General features: G+C 54.5%; 1 protein-coding gene across 1 annotated transcript in view; it reads right to left on the bottom strand.

The window, feature by feature from the left end:
• Positions 1-269: 269 nt before the first annotated feature.
• Positions 270-15,132, bottom strand: part of MYO15B (myosin XVB) — an 84,545-nt gene continuing 69,682 nt past the window's right edge. The window contains exons 53-65 of the mRNA XM_050920582.1: positions 14,879-14,951; positions 14,450-14,526; positions 13,985-14,061; positions 10,840-10,970; positions 10,104-10,198; positions 9,793-9,870; positions 8,161-8,257; positions 7,260-7,408; positions 6,102-6,223; positions 4,663-4,796; positions 4,035-4,168; positions 3,504-3,644; positions 270-1,819 (exon numbers count right to left, since the gene is read on the bottom strand). Of these exons, the coding sequence (XP_050776539.1) occupies positions 1,760-1,819; positions 3,504-3,644; positions 4,035-4,168; positions 4,663-4,796; positions 6,102-6,223; positions 7,260-7,408; positions 8,161-8,257; positions 9,793-9,870; positions 10,104-10,198; positions 10,840-10,970; positions 13,985-14,061; positions 14,450-14,526; positions 14,879-14,951 (1,368 nt within the window). The 3' untranslated portion in view covers positions 270-1,759. The remainder of the gene's footprint in view (positions 1,820-3,503; positions 3,645-4,034; positions 4,169-4,662; positions 4,797-6,101; positions 6,224-7,259; positions 7,409-8,160; positions 8,258-9,792; positions 9,871-10,103; positions 10,199-10,839; positions 10,971-13,984; positions 14,062-14,449; positions 14,527-14,878; positions 14,952-15,132) is intronic.

Here is a 15,132-nt window from a genome sequence, read left to right on the forward strand (position 1 = left end):
TGCCTCCTGCCTGTGTGTGTGTGTTTTGGGGTGGGAGGTAGAGAATATACAGGCAACAGGTCTAAAGCAGTGGGGGCCATTTCAAAGGTGAAGGTTGAATTGCCCTGAGGATGGTTTTGTTTCTGCTAATGGTTAATGCTATACTTTATACTGTGCTGTATTTAATAGTTAACGTTGTACTTTGCTTAGGGAGAGGACCAGCCAACAGAACTCCTGGCTTCTAGTGCCAGCGAATCAGGAAGCCATTTAAGCGCTCTGACAAAGCGGACAACCCTCTTAGCACGTGGGCTGCTGGGGACTGAATGTGCACTTTGACACTGCACTATAGCACTCTCCAGCTGAGGCTCCCTTTCTTCCTTCCCCCCTGCAAGAGGTTGTCATGCCCCTGGAAAAGTCAGCCATGGGGCAGCTGGAGCATGGGCTGCTAGAGTGCAAGATTCATTCATGGTTCAAACTGAGAGACAGTAGCAGCAAGGAAGACCTTTTTGTCTCCGTGCCCCTGTAGTCGTTGGCGTTAGTTACAATATGGACACTTGGCTACCAGGAACTGCTGCCTTTGCCAACTCACATCACATTATCCCCAGTGAATTCCTAGTGGGTGGCCAATGTTCATGCACTGAGCATCAAGGCTGGCTTTCAACAGCTGGTCCAAGGGGCCATGTTCATTCCCAACCTGCTCATGCTTTTCAAATGCCCCCAAAAGTGCCCCTGAGCCCCCCACTGACAGAACAGCCTCTTTGCCTAGTGCACATGGAAGCCAACAGTTTTATTTTCATAGCTCCAAAAATTGCAAGGAACCAAGACTTTAATAATTTATTGGTTATTAAATATTTCATTGATTTTTTTTCCCCACAGAAGCACAAACACCTCTCCCCCAGCTGGAGATGGATAGTAATAAAATAAAGTAAGGATTTATTTTTACATTCTGATTTTCCCCCCCTCTGTTGAGGAGGGCAATTTGTATCTTAGTTCGCTGGGCAATCAGACATTTAAATATACAGCTGTACAGTCAGACTGAGTTCTTCAGCTTAGAAAGAAAAAGAAACATACTGGCCATCTGCATAGTGTAAGAAATCGAGTAGCCGTCAACAGTCTTACCATTGCAGCTCAGTGTCTGCCTTGACACACGTCATAACTGCATATTGACACTCACTGACCAGCTCTGTGATAATGTCAAAGAGTTGCCACAAAGAGGCCGCTCTCAGGAATTTAATGCCAGTAGATGGAGTTGTCAGAGATTTCGCATCACCAAGAAAAAGATACAAGTACCAGACACCCCTGCTGCTGCCATGTGTGAGTTTGTTGTTAGTGCAAAAAAGGACTGCAGTGCTGTACCTTGAAGTCCCCGGTCTGCTCCTCCTCACTTGCTTGTAGCAGCTTGTGAAAGACCAGGGCCTTGTTCCATTGCCGGCTCTGCTCTGGCTGCGGAGACCACACAACTCCAAAGGACTCTGAATGGGAGTGACGTGCGAACCAAGCCTGGGGTGGGAGGGGATGAGGAGTAGCACTACGGCGGAGGTCCAGGTTCTGGCACGTGGTGGTGTAGAAGTAAGGTGACCGAACAGCTTGGACGACAGGCTGGCAAGGGAGTGGCAGCCTGGGAAAGCAGGAGAAGGGAGTGTGCTGCTAGAACAAGGCGGCTGGAGAGCAGGATGGTGAATGGGACTAGCCCTGCCACAGGCCAGTGTGAGGAGTGCTTGATCAGCTGTCCAAGCTGAGGACAGCCCTGTTCTGCTTCGCCATTTTCCAGCTTAGCTCTCTAGGGCTGAGACTCCCTTTCCTCCATGATGACTGTGATTGTGTGGTACAGTTCCTTGGCCTGTAATGATTACAACCCAGTAGAAGTAATTCCCTGACCACCGCAGCCCCTCCCCTTCCTCACCTCTCCTTTGCACTAAGAGAGGCTACATCCAGCCACCTGCCTCTGCTAAACCAGCAGGGCTGGGCTTAAACCCCAGGCCTTCTCTTGGCAAAGCAGCTGCTGCTTTTTTTTTTTTTTTTTTTTTTTTTTTAAGGTGGAACCATTTTAACCTTTTCCAGGGGCCCCCTGCAATGCCACTTCCCTTGGGTAAGATCATATTGCTACCTGTGCTTTTTCTTTTAAAGATCTTGCCCAATACTGCACAACCAGCATGTAACCCAGGTGCCAAGGGAAAGGCTTAAACCCTGGTTGCTGGCTATAAATCTTAGGGGATTTGTTTATTCCACTATAACTGGGGGGAGGGCGGGAATGACTGTTCTGTGCTGCTGCAAGAAGAGGAGCATTCACCGACTCCCTACAAGGCTGGGAGCTGAATGTGGGGTCATAATTCTAGCCTTCCAAAGTGAAACTTCAGGCTTGTCTGGGGGGAGCCGAGTAGCTGGGGCACTCAGCAACCCTGCACTATCCCCCCATGTGGATACACGTCAGTGTGCTGAGTTAAAGCACACAAAGGTGCTCAGGCTATGGAGTGGAAGTATCCACACACAGACGGTTCATGCCCTCACTCTGCACTGAGGCGACGTCTGTGCTGGTGCTGTAGGGGGTAAGTGCCAGGTCAGGCAGACAAACCCTCGCTAGCTGGTTTGGTGCTAAAACTAGAAGGGTAGCTGCAGTGACTCCACAGGCCAGCTGCCCAGAGTTCATTCCTGCCTGAAACTGTAGAGATGTACTCAGGGCGGTTAGCTGCTGGCACTGCCTCAGCTACATGTCTGTCTGTAGCACACTAGTGTGAGAGCGGCTCTGGCATAGGCATCCCTACCATCCCCGTGTAGACGAGCCCATCAAGGTTTGGCAGCCCCAGAGCCTACTGCTGGTATTATACCCCCTGCACTAAACCAACTTCTCCTTTTTATCCTAATACAATTTATTAAGCAGAGAGCCAGCTTCAGGCCTGAGCCTGTTCCTTACACAAGGAAAAGCCATCACTAATTTCAAGGCAGTTTTCCTGCTCAAGGCTTTAGCACCTGCCACTTCCTCCCCCAACTAGGGCCCAGTGTCTCACGCTGCACCTACTGCAGGAGCCTGAATGCTGGTCCTGCCCAGCAAAAATCCTGCGAGCTCTCCTATCAAATGTGAGAGCGATGCAGCCGCAGCAGGTAGTGCTAGGGAAGGTGCTGCTGTGTTCTGGGAACCTCGGAGGATCACAACCAGCGTACAGGATGAGGAAAGATTTTTCATCTTTAAATGAAACAGGCAAGTTTGGATGGGACATGACCCATAATGGGCTGTGGAGTGGCTCTAGCCTGCCATCCTCTACCACACAGGGATGCCTAGTTGAGTACAGTTCCCAGCACAATACCCACAATGCTGTTTGGCTGAAGAGGGAGCAGTGGATGCTGGGAACTGTAGTTCAGAGCCCCTATCGCTGAGCTAGGGGAAGGCTCTAGAGCTGTCAGCCTCAGTTGGACAAAGTGTGGGCACCAGTTGGCTGGAGAAACCAACTGAGACAGGATTAAATATCGTCCCAATAACTACATTCATTACATGGCCAGTAGCAGGCAGTGCTCAGGGCTCTCTTTACCTGGTGCAGTTCAAACCACATGGTCTGAGGATTGTCCACAGAGCCATAGTTCACTTCCAGACCCGGCACCCCAGAGTCGTCCAAAGGCCGCAAGGTTCGCATCCTCTGCACCTCCTTCAGCGGGATGCGGCAGCAGAGCTCCTGTGCCCAGAGAGAGAAACTGCTATCAGAGGGGCTGCTCCAGTGCAGGACACGAGGACTCAGGAGCCAAGTTCCCTCAGCACCCCACCTCTAGTGCAGGCTTTCACCACAATCATGTAAATACAGAATGTTAAGAAAGAAGAGCTCAGCCTTCGAGCCTCTTCTAAGCCAGTGCAGGGCTATAGGACACGTCATGGAAAAAACACCGAGCCAGAGTCCTGGGTGGGTTCTGGGGCCAGCTTACCTCCACGCTCGCTCTGTACGGGGAGGCAGGGAGTGGACAAAGTCCACAGCCGTGGACTCTGACTTATGCGAGAAAGTTCGTACAAAGCCAGTGCACGAGTGGGCCAAGGTAGTGAGATACTGATCCCGGCGCTCTAGGCAGCATACCTGGGACCTACTGGCCACAATGACGATCTGGTCCCTATTCACTCCAAGGACGCAGGGTAGAGGAATCCTGGGCTCGCTGCACCGTTCCACGGGGTACGCGTTGTAGCCGAAGAGGGGCAGCTGGATCACATGCTCTGCGGGAAGGGAGACTGTACTAATGCCTATATCCAAAATCTGCAGAACACTACATGAGACAGCGCTAAACGCTGCACCCACCCAAGCGCTTGTTTGCAAATCAAGCAGTGATAATGGCAACTCCCTGTCCCCTCACTGCAGCCACACGCTGGCTTTATTCATGCTCTGTCCTTTCAAGAACAGGGAATACACACAGAACCAGAACCCCATGAAAAGCTCTTAAGGGTTTTGCATGGGCCCTGGCAGGCCTCCAAGGAGCACCAAGGCCACAGGTGGGGACCCTCTATGCCAAATGCCCTAGCCCCAGGGTGAGCTCAGGTTCCCTGGTCCTGGGCTTGTCAAGGCTTTAAGGATCATTGCCAACTTTGCAAATAGCACCTGGTGGCAAACACAAAGCCAGCGCAAAAGTGGCATCCACTGAGCCCAGGCATCGAGCAGTGCTAGGGGCTCTTCCCTTTCCTCTCCCAGGGGCCCCTGTCCACAGTTGCCTCACCTACAAACTGGATTTTTGCCTCCTGCTGTCCGAGTGGCTTCATGGTTTCCATCAGCCAGTTGACTTGGCTTTGGAGAGCCTGTGGGTTGATGAGCTGGAGCACAGGCATTGGGGCATAGTCCATCAACTCCTGACTAACCAGACAAGCAGAGAACATAAGGACATGCCTGCACGAACAGTTACTGCATGGCAAGCTGAGGGGGCCGAGCACTAGGGAACAGGGAGTGTGCATCAGCAGGCTCCACATATGCCATTAGTGCGCGGCTGGCTGCAGTGCTGTACAGTTGCTCTCCGGTGTGCTGGGCGGTAAGTGTTCACTTGGACATGCCTTAACTCACTTCCATGCGGGGTTAGTAGAGAAGAAGCACCCAGGACTAGTTGAAGGCATCAAGAGGACATGAGAGCAGTTTCTAGGGGCAGGGATGGGGTAGGTGAACTAAGTTATGCTTGAGTTAGACACAGATGAAACAACGGGGACATCCAACTTCAGCAGGAAAGAAACATACACACCAGTGAAGGGCAAGCCGATGCCCCGTGAAATAATTTACTTCCCAAAGACAACTAGTACTATTTGAATGAAGGTTGCAGCATTGCAATAGAACTATATGGTGTTTTATAGCTAGCCAGTGGGGGCTCTGAGGCCACCTGCCCCCTAAACCCCAATAGCACTTTACACCTCACCCCCCTCCTGGCTTACTGGAGGGCCTTTACGGCTTCCCCCTCAAGCAGACATTCCAGACCACCTAGTACCCCAGAGCCAGGATGGTTCATCTCCACCAGCGCTGGCTCATGGGAATTTCAAAGATGCTTCCACCTCTGCCAACACCACTCCATTCTACACAGGGTCCAAGGACACTGTAAGGGAGCCTGTAAATGAAGCTCACAGCTGGTAGAGGGAATCTTTGTCTCTGTGCCCTTTGTCCCCTGCAGCCTCCTTTAGGCAACCTTCATCCATATTTATTAGATGCCTAAATATGGTGCCTAATGTTAGTGAAAATTTCGCCCTAATGAGAGAGAACAAGGGAACATTCAATAAAATTGAAAGGCAACGAGTTTAAACCAGATCAGAGGAAACCCGTCGTACTCAAGTCATTGTAACCTTGCAGGACTTTCTGCCACAAAGTACCAGTGATAAGAGCTTAGTAGAATTTTTTTTTTTAAAGATGTTACGTGGCTATTAGTGAGACTATTCACAGGTCGGTTAAGAGTGTAAGAGGGATGTAAACCCTCATGCTTCCAAGCGTGAGCCAGCCACCAAGTGCCTGGGGTCAGGAAGGAACTTCCCATACAGCCAGGTTATTCCATAATTATTCACTGCAGGGTTTCTTGCATCTTGCTTTGAAGCATCAAGACAGGACTCTGGACTACCTAAGAACACTGCTTGGGTCCCGGCTGGCCACCCCTGGGTTCCTCTGGAAACCCCACAGAGACAGACTTACTTGGATGGTGGGGAGCCCAGTCCTCTGGCCCAGTGTTGGAAAAGGGCCATGGTGCCCACCTGCTTCTCCAGTTCACTGTTGTAGTTCAGCAAGAGCTTCCCTTTCAGGTAATCCTGCTGCACCTGAGAGCAACCACAGCACAGGGGAAGCTTGCCAGCTGCTAAGAACTGGCCTGGATGGCCTCCCACGGCACAGGCCTGGAATCTGCACTGCAGGGAGTTCCACTGAGAGAGCACTAGAGCAGATGCCTAGCTCCCAGCCCCATTCTGGCAGATGCAAATAGCCACAGACAGCAGGAACCCAATACAAAGAGCTCTGCTTATCCTCAGAGCCCAGCTCTAACTGGATGCCAAGCCACAAGCTCCAGCCTGGGCCCAGGACAGCAGAGTGAGGGCCCCTCTTGGTGACTCAGCCAAAAGGCACCAGCAGCTCACTAGAGGGGTGTGTTCTGGGGACCATACAGACCCCATGATCGACCTTTGGGCTCCCTGTCATTCACACCTAGCTACCTCCACTGCACCCTTTAGCCTCTTCTTTGCACACTGCTTCATAGACCCCATGGCGCTGCACGTGAGCCACTCAAATGGGACGGGGATCTCTGGCACAGCTTTCTCCAAGCAGGGGAAGTGAAGGAGGAGGAAGCAGGAGGTGTCTGCTCACTGATACCTAGACACTGGATTTAGCCAATACAGCTGCAAACGGCATCCTGACAGCCTGTAAAGGTGGCTGCCCCACGCACAGGGCTGGGGTGAGTACTGGGCTCTTCCCCAGGGGGAGATGTGAGAGAGGGGACAGGCACCAAGGAGGATCAGACAGTGATGGGAGCATTAAGAATAGTAGCAGCCACACAAACTGAAACAAAAACCAACCTAGATCTCATGCTTCAGTCCAGAAGCTGGCTGCCTCCCCCACTGCTTTGCTGCCTGGGAGGACACGGGGGCTGCCATCTTTGGATCAAGCATTAGCTATTGGCCACTCCTGGAAATGGGATACTGGGCTGCATGGATGGTACCTGTGTGAGACCCTCGGGGGAGTTTGCAGCATGGGGTTTGCTCTTTGGAGAAGCCCCTTAGCTGAATGCACAGTGCCCCTGGACTCTGCTCCGTGGCTGGTGGGCCGCAGGGGGCTCGTGTGGATGGTCCTGACTCCGGAAGTTACCTGGCTGTAGTGAACGCTGATATAAATCTCGTTCTCGAAGTGCAGGGGTGTCTTCCAGGAGAGCCGGCGTAAATCCAGGATCACAGAGCTGTCCTCCAGCAGGTAGTCATGGATGTATTCGTACTGGCGCACCGGCCTCACCACCTTCCCTGTACATGAACAGTCCTGTCACCACCTCAGAGCAACTCCAGGAGAGCAAGTGACCCCAGCCACCTGCTCTTCCCACCAGGGGGCCTCTTCACCCCCACACAGACCCCCCAGCATCAAACAGCACTAGCCACCAGTCATTCAAGGGGAGGACCAGCTTTAGGAGCAAGCAACACAGACTGCTGGACAAGAGTCCCCCAGCCCTTGGGGGTAGGTGTCATAAACCAGGGAACCCCAAGCAGGAAGGCGCCATCAGTTAAGGGAACTTCCCCAGCTCTCCTGGGGGAAGGGAAGCAGCAGCCATGATGCTGGAGACAGTGCATTTAGAAAGCGGCCACTTGCAGCAAACGCTAACAGGTGCAACCTCGTGTGCAGCAGCATCACAACAGGTTCCAACACCAGCACGTGGGGAGGAGGAGCGGACGGGCCAGGCACAGGTCCAGCCCTGTGTTATCTGAAGCTCAGAGACTGCTCCCTGCTAGCAGCCCTGGGGGAAGCACCCACAAAGGGAAGGGGGAAGAGGCCAGGCCATGCCCCCTCCTCACAATGCACCTCAGAGCTGCCTCTAGGGCGGGCTGGCCTGGCTCACTCTGCCCTACCCCAGCTGATTTCAGCAACCTGCAGGTCTGGAGCCCTGTGGGAGGGAGAGAGGTCAGAGAGGTTCCCAGCTGAGCCCAAGCCCCACATCAGGTAACTCTGCAGGAATCTGACTCTACCCCAGGGATCTGACTCTAAACACTGTCCCTTTACTTGCCGTCGTTCTTGCTGGCGAAGAGAGCGAACTCCTGGATCTCCTCCTGCTCGTTGATCCCCATCTGCTCACAGATCTCCTGCACCACTTCCGCAGCCACCTGCAGCCAGGGAGGGAGATGGGCGGTTTTTACCCTTGGGACCAGGCAAACACCCCTTCCAAACGGCGAGCAGATGCTGCTGGCCTCACTTCCTGCTACAGGGCGGGCATGACAGGGAGTGGAGAGCAACAGAGCAGAACCCAAAGACAGGGTCTGGGCACAGACATGACAGCCAGCCTCTGGGGCTGGTGGTTTCTCTATCCCTACCCCAAAGGGGCAGCAGCTGGGAACGTTTGCTTGTTCAGTGAATCAACCCTTGAAAAGCCCTGGCACTGATTCACAGGGGATGATTCCGATTCAATTCCACTGCGCCCAGAAAGCTCAAAGCACCTTTGCCCTGGGCAGGGCTCTGGGAGCAGCCAGGTAACTTACAAGCCAAACCCAGCCGAATGAGGATGGGGTTCCCCTGTCCCCGCAGTTCTGGAGGGGAAGGTAATGACAGTTCTCTGCTAACAAGCCACTGTGCAGACACATGGCTGAGGGGCCTCCCCGCAGAGGTCCCAAGACCTGTCCAGCACTCCCGGCACGAGACGGCTGCAGGGCCCCAAGGGGGCCGCCCAGCACTCCCGGCACGAGACAGCCGCAGGGCCCCAAGGGGGCCATCCAGCACTCCCGGCATGAGACGGCCGCAGGGCCCCAAGGGGGCCGCCCAGCACTCCCGGCACGAGACAGCCGCAGGGCCCCAAGGGGGCCGCCCAGCACTCCCGGCACGAGACGGCTGCAGGGCCCCAAGGGGGCCGCCCAGCACTCCCGGCATGAGACGGCCGCAGGGCCCCAAGGGGGCCGTCCAGCACTCCCGGCATGAGACGGCCGCAGGGCCCCAAGGGGGCCGTCCAGCACTCCCGGCATGAGACGGCCGCAGGGCCCCAAGGGGCCGCCCAGCACTCCCGGCATGGGGTGAACACAGGGCCCCAAGGGGGCCGCCCAGCACTCCTGGCTGCCCAGCACTCCCAGCACAGGGGCGGGGGGGGGGGGCCGCAAGGCCACCCAGCACTCCCAGCACGAGGGGGCGCAGGGCCGCCCAGCACTCCCGGCATGGGGGGACTTAGGGCCACCCAGCACTCCCGGCACAGGGGGGACGCAGGGCCCCAAGGGGGCCGCCCAGCACTCCTGGCCACCCAGCACTCCCAGCACGGGGGACGCAGGGCCCTGGGGGTGCTCCTGGCATGGGGGGATGCAGGGCCCCGGGGGGGCTCCTGGCATGGGGGGATGCAGGGCCCCGGGGGCCCTCCGGGCATGGGGGGGCGCAGGACCCCGGGGCTGCTCCTGGCATGGGGGGGCACAGGACCCCGGGGGCGCTCCTAGCATGGGGCAGACACTTGTGAGTTGTGCTGGTGCTGTCATGTCTCAGGAGGGAGCCAGTGCCAGACGACACAGCGAGGAGCCAACCAAGTCCCAGGGCTGGAATCATCTCCTGGCTCAGCTCTCCCCGGGAGCACTAGGCGGGGCTCACTCACGTGGCTGTGTAACGCTGCCCATCTCCCCAGTGCCCTAGAGCCTGGACCAAACGGGGGTGCCAGGGGCAGGGAACTCACAGTGAATGTCTTGATTTTGGTGGTGTATTCCAGGGCCCCGGGCAGGACGATCACCATCCGGCGGGAGCCACGCCCCTTCTGCCCAGGGAAAGCACAGGGTCAGCTAGAAAGGTGGCAGTAAACCTGTACAACCCCCCACAGTGCCCACTCCGCCCTGCGCTGCACCATCTCCACCCCAAACACTCACCTCCCACACCCAGCACCCTCCACTCATGTCCCATGGCACCCAACCCCCCTCCACAGCTCCCTCCTCCCCATGCCACCCCCACCCTGCGTGCCCCAGACACCCCGCTCCTCCCCCTGCCAGGTACCAGGAGTGCTTCCATCTCCACGCGGAAGGGCAGGTGCCGGCGGCCGCCGTACATGATCATCTTCCGCAGGTTGCCATAGCAGGTCCTGGCTAGATCTGTGGGAAAGGGAGAGACGATACAAGCCGAGGAAGAGGAAGGGCTGAGCAGCTAATCCCCCTGAGCCGGGTCAGTCCCCAGGCACCAGACCCAGATCAAGGCCTCTGCTCTAGTGAAAGAGACACCCAAGCCCTTCCCAACAGAAATCCAGCCAGGGCAGCGCAGGCCTCTCTGCGACCTGCTGGGATTGGCAGGGGACAATTGGGGCACAGGAGGTTGCAGGGTAGGGAGGGGAGGACCAGCTGCCTCCTCTATTCCTTGTATTCTTATGAAACTGTCACCCCAAGCTCCTCAGATCCCTCCACCCAGCGGGCTGATGGCTCAAGTGACAGAGCAGCCTGACCGGCCCTCAGATCTAACCAGATCACAGGCCACACTGACTTCAAAGGGAACTGGATTGGGCCCCTGGCAATGAGTGATCTGTCCAGACCCACCCATCCAGGCAGAGCCCCCAGCAGCCGCCTGCTTTGTGCTAAGGGATACTTTTCAAACACTGCCCTCCAGTAACCCACGTGCTCCATCAACTCCCCAGCGCTTCCAGGACAGCTGCTTTCTTGGGGAGAGGGAGGTCTAACCAGATCACCCCACCCACCCCACCCACCACTGGTGCAAAGAGCAGGAGCTGGGAAGCAGCCGGTACCTTGGTGGGTGCTGGCTGGATCGGTGCTGGCTTGCTGCAGGAATTTGGTGGCGTATGGCATCAAGGTGTTGGAGGGAAGGAAGAAGCCAGTGAGCAGGCTCAGGAGCCGCCAGCCATGGATACAGCTTTCCCTGCAGGGCACAGAGAAACAGAGGACACTGGATCGCCAGGTACGGTAGTGAGGGAGGATGGGGGAGAAACTCTTACATGGGGGGGAAGGGACACCCTCGGGTGGAGGAGGGGGTTGAAAAGAACTAAAACCAACATCACCAATTCACAATTTTATCATGATTCCTGTAATATTTGGGTGTTTTCTTAAAGCTCCAGCTCCTGGAGCCATGAGATCCAGGGAGGAGCTCATCTTTCATTTACAATACAATGACATGTCTAGCCCATCTGGCTGCAGAGAGAAAGCTTCAAAACTGACCCATAAAGGCTCCAGCACTGGGAGGCTGATAGAGGGAACCCACCAGGGATTATTCTTTACAATCTCACGAGTTTTAAGTGAATCTCGGGATTTGGCAGGAGATGGGGGGGGTAAGGGGAAAGAAAGAGAGAGAGAGAGAAAATGGTGTGTCCTTCAGGAAGGGGCTTCAGTTGAAAACTGCTCCACTGCTCAGATAGCACAGGGATGTCTAACAACATGGATGCCTGGCTGAAGAAAGAGGAGGGGAAGGGATTGATGGAGGGAGAGAAAACCCACAGTGAAAACAAAACCCTTCACTACACACACAGTTCTCCCCCCAGGGACAGAGAGCAAACCACCTGGGATGGAGGTCAGTCACATGGCTTAACACGTGGCTGGACCCCAGTGCTGAGGAAGGTACAAGAACCCGAACAGAACAGAAAACAGTAAGCATGAGACTGTTTTCTCGATGATTTCAGCCAGAAAAAGGAAACTCAGCAGCTGCCAGGTGAACTGGATCCATGTCAGGGACCTGCACCACAGTCACACCAGGGCCCCGCTCAGGCATCAGCACCGTGTTGTGCTGGGCGCTGTACCTGCACACACAGACCTTGTCTACACACACGTCGTACTACTTCAGGGATACCAGTGGAGTTATACTGGTACAGCCACCCTAGAGTGAATGCAGTTATAGCGGTGTAAAGGAGGAGACGTGACCCCCTTCCTGATCAGGAATAGGCTGATGTGGTCTAACCCCCTTTATACCTGCATCTGCAGTAGGACTTGTACCCGTATAACTATTTCAGTAGAAATTCTCCCCACACCTGGCAGTTTTCCCAGTACAAAGCCTGCATTGACAAAACCTTGGAACCAAGAGACAGGCTCTGCCCCAGGGAGCTCCCAGTGCTGGCGATTGACCTACCACCCAGCGCTGCAGGAGGACAGGGATGGCTGGGGGCAGTGAAAGCTGCAATTCACCTCGATCAGCGGTCTCTGGAGGAGAGCCAAATGTGTCTATCCCCAGGAAGGGCAGAGGTAAGGCACAAGAACGCGCACCAATAACTGGAACCGCTGCAGCAGCCACAGGAATGCAAGGGCATCTCAGAGCCATCAGCAGCTTATCAGGGAGCTCAATAAAGAGGCAATTGGGACTCATCAAATCACCAGGGCAAATTGTCTGTCAGTGCAAATACACGTCAGCAGCTGAGACAGACAAGAGTGTTGTTCCATGAGTGACTAACCCCAACCCATAGTTACTGTTTAACTTCTTCAGAGTCATAGCCATGATGGGCAGATGGGGTGCACACGCAGGGAGCTGGGCATGCTTATGGACATCCACAAGGTGCCCTGATAAACTGCACGGCCTATGGTAATGCACATGCCAGGCAATTACTGCTCTGTAGCGGGGCCCAACAAGTTTACACCAGGGTAACTTCATGGACTGCAGGGGATTTACTCCTGGTTTACACCAGCATAAGAGAGGAGAATCTCAGGTCCTATGTTCCTGCATTGCACTCACTGATGAAATAGTTGAAAAGTGACTCTCTGCCCCTGCTCCTTAATCAACATTAAGGTGACTGGGCAACAAAATGGCAGATGATATTCAGTGTTGATAAATGCAGAGTTATGCACATTGGAAAGCATAATCCCAACTAGATGGGGTCTAAATTAGCTGTTACCACTCAAGAAAGATCTTGGAGTCATTGTGGATAGTTCTCTGAAAACATCCATTCAATGTGCAGTGGCAGGCCAAAAAGCAAACAGAATGTTGGGAATGATTAAGAAAGGGATAAATAATAGGCTGAAAATATAATGCCTCTCTATAAATCCATGGTAAGCCCACATCTGGAATACTGCGCGCAGATGTGGTCACCCCATCGCAAAAAAAGATATATTGGAATTGGAAAAGGTTCAGAAAAGGCAACAAAAATGACTAGGGGGTAAGGAATAGCTTCCATATAAGGAGAGATTAATAAGACTGGGGCTTTTCAGCTTGGAAAAGAGACAACTAAGGAGGGATATGATAGAGGTCTATAAAATCATGATAGGTGTAGAGAAAGTAAATAAGGAAGTGTTACTGTATTTACTCCTCACAACACAATAACTAGGGGTCACCAAACAGAATTAATAAGCAGTGGGTTTAAAACAAACAAAAGGAAGTATTCACACAGTGCACAGTTAACCTGTGGAACTCCTTGCCAGTGGATGCTGAGAAGGCCAAGACTATAACAGGGTTCAAAAAAGAACTAGATAAGTTAATGGAGGATAAGTCCATCAATGGCTATTAGCAAGGATAGGCAGGGATGCAAAACCATGCTCTGAAGTGTTCCTAGCCTCTGTTTGCCAGAAGTTGAGAATGAGCAACAGGGGATGGATCACTTGATGTTTACCTATTTGGTTCATTCCCTCTGAAGCACCTGCCACTGGCCACTCTCGGTAGACAGGATATGGGGCTAGATAGATGGACCATTGGTCTGACCCAGTATGGCCATTCTTATGTTCTTAACATTCCCCCCATCTCTCTCTCTCTCTCACACACACACACACACCCCTACCTCGTGCCAGTGTGGGTTTCCCCACCCTCACTCTTTATGGCCGCAAGGCTGGCTCTCCCCTTGCATCACAACCATGCAGCCAGGAGGTTGCCCTCCCTGTGTTCTCCCAGTCCCTCCCTTCAGCCAGGTAGCCCCCTCTGGGCACACACCCATCTCTTGCCATGGACAAGCCCTCGGTACTCACAGCTTGGGATTCTGCGTGATCTGCTTGATGACCTGGCAGTAAACCTCATCGCGCAGGTTCTCCTTCTCCTTGCAGAGCTGCACATGGGAGACCAGCATCAGAGGGGCCAGACCTCTGAGCCAGCCCCTGTGACATCTCCCAAGCACACACAAGGGACCCTCAGGGCCTCACCAAAATCCACCCGGGGGTTCCCATTCACTGGTCTCTGAGCCTTCCTGGGACTGGCAGCCATCTGGCCCAGCAGGAAATGGACTGTTCCATCATCATCTTTATGGAGAGATGCCCAAGGAGGTGAAATCTTGGGTTCTCCGTCTCACCAACCCCGATTCAGGTTCCACCTCTCCCTCTAAGGAGGCCAGTTCCCAGATCTCTGCCCACACACACTCCTGTTTCCTGGAGAGCCCAGCTCCTGGCTTCACATTCTCTTCAGCACCCCAGCATGTTACCATCAGGAGGACCACAAACCTGAAGAATCTCATAGATGTAATCGATCTCAGCCTGGTTCTTGAGGGTGGGCTGGTCTCCCATGAACCTCATCAAAGCTGCAAGGCAGGAGCCAGCATTAGACTGGGACTGGATGGGTGGAAGGTGGGGTTGATGAAGCCCTGGTGTGTGGTTCCTGGTGTGGTCCAGGGGGGAGGGATGTGGATCTGGACGCTAGAACACAATCTCGTCTCCAGCATAAGCACACGGAGCACCAGACAGATGTGTTTTACAGAGCACATGGTTGTTAGAGGTGGAAGTGCCCTAGGGCCTCTGCTGTCCCTTCCCACCAGGTTATTCTTCCATCCTCTGAGCAACAGGCATCTTCGCGTGGCCACTGGGACTGTCTAAATCAGCCCCTCTCCAGGCTCTCGCAGCCCCACCCCTCTATGCCCCAGGGCAGTGACTTACTCATGAAGCTCTTCCTAGCCAGCTCATTCATCTCACTGTCCGAGTACTGAAGCAGGGACTCCTGGATTGGGACCTGCAGAGCCAGAGCACTGAGGTGAGTGGGACCAGCGCGGGGGAGACGCTGGCCTTGCTGGGAAGTGCAGGCACCACAGGAAATCCCAGCATGGTCGATGCATCCTGCAGGCCCAGGGGCTCCAGCCCGCAACTCCAAACCACCCACCCCCCAAATGAACGCACCGCCCCGTCTGGGGCAG

Source organism: Gopherus flavomarginatus, chromosome 12, assembly GCF_025201925.1.
Source record: "Gopherus flavomarginatus isolate rGopFla2 chromosome 12, rGopFla2.mat.asm, whole genome shotgun sequence".
In the NCBI taxonomy this organism is placed as follows: Eukaryota; Metazoa; Chordata; order Testudines; family Testudinidae; genus Gopherus; species Gopherus flavomarginatus.